Source organism: Entelurus aequoreus, linkage group LG09 (assembly GCF_033978785.1).
Source record: "Entelurus aequoreus isolate RoL-2023_Sb linkage group LG09, RoL_Eaeq_v1.1, whole genome shotgun sequence".
Lineage (NCBI taxonomy): Eukaryota > Metazoa > Chordata > Actinopteri > Syngnathiformes > Syngnathidae > Entelurus > Entelurus aequoreus.
The window spans coordinates 7,028,969-7,033,968 of NC_084739.1; the positions used below are offsets into that span (position 1 = coordinate 7,028,969).

Here is a 5,000-nt window from a genome sequence, read left to right on the forward strand (position 1 = left end):
AAAAAGTAGCAAGATCACATGGGCAAAGATAAGACCTTCTGGAGGAAAAGTTCTGTAGGTCAGATGAATGAAAAATGGAGCTGTTTGGCCACAATACCCAGCAATATGTTTGGAGGAGAAAAGGTGAGGCCTTTAATCCCAGGAACACCATACCTAGCGTCAAGCATGGTGGTGGTAGTATTATGCTCTGGGGCCTGTTTTGCTGCCAATGGAACTGGTGCTTTACAGAGAGTAAATGGGACAATGAAAAAAAGGAAGATTACCTCCAAATTCTTCGGCGGCGCCAAACAACTTTGCCGATAAAAAGTAGCAAAATCACATGGGCAAAGATACGACCTTCTGGAGGAAAAGTTCTGTAGGTCAGATGAAAGAAAAATGGAGCTGTTTGGCCACAATACCCAGCAATATGTTTGGAGGAGAAAAGGTGAGGCCTTTAATCTCAGGAACAGCATGCCTACCGTCAAGCATGGTGGTGGTAGTATTATGCTCTGGGGCCTGTTTTGCTGCCAATGGAACTGGTGCTTTACAGAGAGTAATTGGGACAATGAAAATTGGAGGATTACCTCCAAATTCTTCAGGACAACCTAAAATCATCTGCCCGGAAGTTGGGTCTTGGGCGCAGTTCCAACAGGACAATGACCCCCAAACACATGTCAAAAGTGGTAAAGGAATGGCTAAATCAGGCTAGAATGAAGGTTTTAGAATGGCCTTCCCAAAGTCCTGACTTAACCCTTGTGTGGTGTTCGGGTCTGTGGGACCCGTTTTCATTTTTTTATTAAAAGAAAAAATGATACAATGAATACATTTTCAAACTGAGACTGACTGACTTTGGCTCATTTTCTGTAAATAACATATATCAGAATACATATTTAATGACCACACACTATACACCCCCCTACACATTTCTATAAGATGTCCGGGTCCACTGGACCCGGGGCTAATAGAAGTGTGGAATTAATGTTCTGTGCACCACACACACACACACACACACCCTCACACACACAGCAGGCCTAGACAGGAGGAGGACAGAGTGTAGGTACACAGAACAGCAGAGGGTCAAATGTGCGACAAAATGAGAGCAGACAGTGTTGACAAACAATGTTACAACCTTGTGTGGGAACCGCAGGTGCAGAAACCCAAAAGAAGAATCCCTGGCAGATACATTTTCCGTGCAACGTTCATATTGTTGTTACTCAGCCAGTGTTTGTGGGTCTGATGGACCCGTTGCATTTTGTGGCTTTTTAATGCCTCACAATCAAACAGTTTTATGTTCAAAATACTGAACATATGTTTATTGAGATAAGGTAAACATCTGTTCAGTATTTTAACATACTGAACATATGTTTATTGAGATAAGGTAAACATCTGTTCAGTATTTTAACATAAAAGTGTTTGATTGTGAGGCATTAAAAGCCACAAAATGCAACGGGTCCATCAGACCCACAAACGCTGGCTGAGTAACAACAATATGAACATTACACAAGGGTTAAACGTGTGGACAATGCTGAAGAAACAAGTCCATGTCAGGAAACCAACACATTTAGCTGAACTGCACCAATTTTGTCAAGAGGAGTGGTCAAAAAACTCAACCAGAAGCTTGTGGATGGCTACCAAAAGCGCCTTATTGCAGGTAAACTTGCCAAGGGACATGTAAGCAAATATCAACATTGCTGTATGTCTACTTTTGACCCAGCACATTTGCTCACATTTTCCGTAGACCCCTAAAGAACCAACATTAATGAATGTGCTCCAATCACTCTATCACAAACAAAATAAGAGTTGTAGAAATTATTGGAAACTCAAGACAGCCATGACATTATGTTCTTTACAAGCGCCACTTAAGCACTTTGTCCAGTTTACATCTACTGCGACAACTAGAGACACACCAGCCTCCACCGGGGGGCAGTGTAGCGTACCCAGATGTAAAACATATTTTTGCACAATCAGCCTTTTCATATAAAGCGACAAAGGAACGGAAGGACCTCACAACAAACTGGAAAAGTCTTAACAGATTACTCTTCATTCACAATTGAAGTTTAAAAAAGTGGCTTTGGAGCAATCAAAGCTGCTCACACAGTCAATAAGGTGGCCACTATGTTTGACACGTCAACTTAATGTGTATTATTTTTATCCATGAGAGCATTTTTGTTGTAAATTGTGAGGCGTGTGTGTTAAAATCATGGTTGTTTTTACAAATGATGACAGAAGTGAACAAGAGCATGTATTGTCTTTGTGTGATGATGTTAAATGAGGTGTGGTTGTATTGTATATTAAGTATGTGTCAATGAAAGGGCATTTTATGACTTTTATTAATTTGATTACATGCTATAGCATGATTTTATTGTCATAATTTTATTGCATGATTTTTGTATCCCTTTAATTTAGGTAGCCAGGGACTGCAGATGGAAATTGGCTATTTAGCTATAATCTGGCACAGCACATATCTGTCTTTGAGCATAATGTTTCTGTGCATTGTCCCTTCAAATAAAGACTAAACTAAACTAAACATATTGCAAGTATACATATCAGCTTATTTGATCATTCCCATGCTATAGTCGTTAGCCATTATGCCTTTAGCTGCATGCTATTTACCTTAGCATCTCTATTAGTAGTTCAGCTCCCATTTGCAATTGATATTTAATGTTTTACTGCTCATATTAAAAGACCCTGCCCTGTGTTCCATTTGCGGTCCTATGGTTACCGTCATGCTATAAAGCGATAAAGTCAAGTCAAGTCAAGTCAAGTCAAGTCAACTTTATTTATATAGCACGTTTTCAACAACTTTTAGATTGAACCAAAGTGCTTTACAGGTTAAAAAAGCATGAAGCAAAAAAAAAAAAAAAAAAAAAAAAAAAAAAAAAAAAAAAAAAGAACATAAACAATGAATGTGCTAAACAAGATACTGCAAATTCAATACAGTAAAAGGGTCGAATAAAAAGTTTTAAAAAAAAATTTGCAGAATAAAAATAATAATAATAAAAGTGCGACAAATTGAAAAAATACAACTAAAGCGAAGGGGTGGGAGGGACTAGAAATGGTGGCCGGGTGGGCGGACTCAGCGAGAAGAGGTAGGTCTTAAGGAGGGTTTTGAAGACCCCCAGGCTCTAGGCTGACCTAATGTGGAGGGGAAGGCTGTTCCAGAGCTTAGGGGCGGCAACGGAAAAGGCTCTGTCCCCTCTGGTCTTTAGCCTGGATCTGGGGACCGCCAAAAGCATTTGGTCAGCTGACCTCAAGGCTCTAGACGAGGTATGGTGATGCAGCAGCTCGGTCAGGTATTGTGGAGCCAGACCATTTAGGGATTTAAAAACAATTAAAAGTAATTTAAAATCAATGCGGTGACGGACAGATAAAGGAATGGAACGACCTCACAACAAACTTGAAAAGTCTAACACAGTGGTCCCCCCGGTACCGGTCCGCGGACCGATTGGTACCGGGCCGCGCAAGAAATTAAAAAAAAATAAAATAAAAAAAAATTAAAATTATTATTATTATTTTTTATTTTTATTTTTTTTAATTAAATCAACATAAAAACACTATATATACATATTGTGTATGTGTATGTCAATATAGATCAATACAGTCTGCAGGTATACAGTCCGTAAGCACACATGATTGTATTTCTTTATGAAAAAAAAAATTAATAAATAAAAAATTAATAAATAAAAATCCCCCCCTCCCCCCGGTCCGTGGGACAAATTTTCAAGCGTTGACCAGTCCCCAGCTACAAAAAGGTTGGGGACCACTGGTCTAACAGATTACTCTTCACTCACAATTGAAGTTAAAAAAGTGGCTCACACGGTCAATAAGGTGGCCACTATGTTTGACACATCAACTTAATGTGTATTATATTCATCCATGAGAGCATTTTTGTTGTTTAGCTATAATCTGGTACAGCACATATCTGTCTTTGAGCTTTATGTCTCTGTGCATTGTCCCTTCAAATAAAGACTAAACTAAACCAAACAAGTGTATGTAAACTCAATTATGAAAATAACTTCAAGCATTACGTTGAAGGCTAAACAACAAAAAAAGGCGCTCAAGGAGGCTAAATATTTCATACCCCAGCAATTAGACGCAATCAAATCAAGGCGTGAGAAATGAGCGCTGAGGTATCAAAGAACCTCCCCGGCCTCTAATTGGTCTGTGTGGCCCAAAACAAGAGAAGAAGGGATAATTAAGCGACGGCGAGCGGGCGTGCACGTGAGCTGTCACTCCAATCGCCAGCCACGTCACGCCGGCCGACACAAGCCGGACCGGACAGCCGCCCGTCGTTTTTGATCTGAGCTCATGCATACGGAATCAGGTCAGCCCGTGGTCACACACACACACACACACACACACACACACACTTACACACACACACACACACACAGTACTCAGAGGGCAGTGTATGAGGACCTCTCCAGTTAGAGACCGGCAGGGGAGAAAGGGGTCTGAACTTACAGTGTCCGACTTGGGCTTGACCACCTTCATGAACGCTCCTCTGGCTTGGGCCTCCATGGCTTCTTTCTGGTGACTTTCCTGGAGTCCAAGAACTTAAGATTGGGCAACTTGTGCAGAACAAAATACCTGTAAAGAAAAATGACAACACTTTGTGTAGTGCAGTACAGTGTAGGAGACCCATCCAACAATTGTATTGATGCATTTGTACGTTTTCAGTGTTTAAAATAGTATTTTTTTAAGTACATTTATCATTTAGTGACTCTTTATAAATGTTTGATTAATTTTCTGTATTGATTTATTTTATCCAATCCAATCCAATCCACTTTATTTATATAGCACATTTACACAACAAGAATGTTTCCAAAGTGCTGCACAGCCATGTTAAAAACAATATTAAAAACAATATTATGCTACACCAATGACTGAATAAAAACAAAGAATAAATGAAGAGAAAACCAATACAAAAACAATATAAAAAATAAATATGATTAAAAAGGATTTTAAAGGGTAAAACCAATTAAAACAGTAAAATAGACATCAAAATGTATATTAAAAAA

General features: G+C 39.3%; 1 protein-coding gene across 1 annotated transcript in view; it reads right to left on the reverse strand.

Moving 5' to 3' along the window:
- LOC133657091 (leucine-rich melanocyte differentiation-associated protein-like) overlaps positions 1-5,000 on the reverse strand; it is a 1,129,882-nt gene that overhangs the window by 339,689 nt on the left and 785,193 nt on the right. The window contains 2 exon segments of the mRNA XM_062058014.1: positions 4,444-4,511; positions 4,514-4,569. Coding sequence (XP_061913998.1) covers positions 4,444-4,511; positions 4,514-4,569 — 124 coding nt within the window.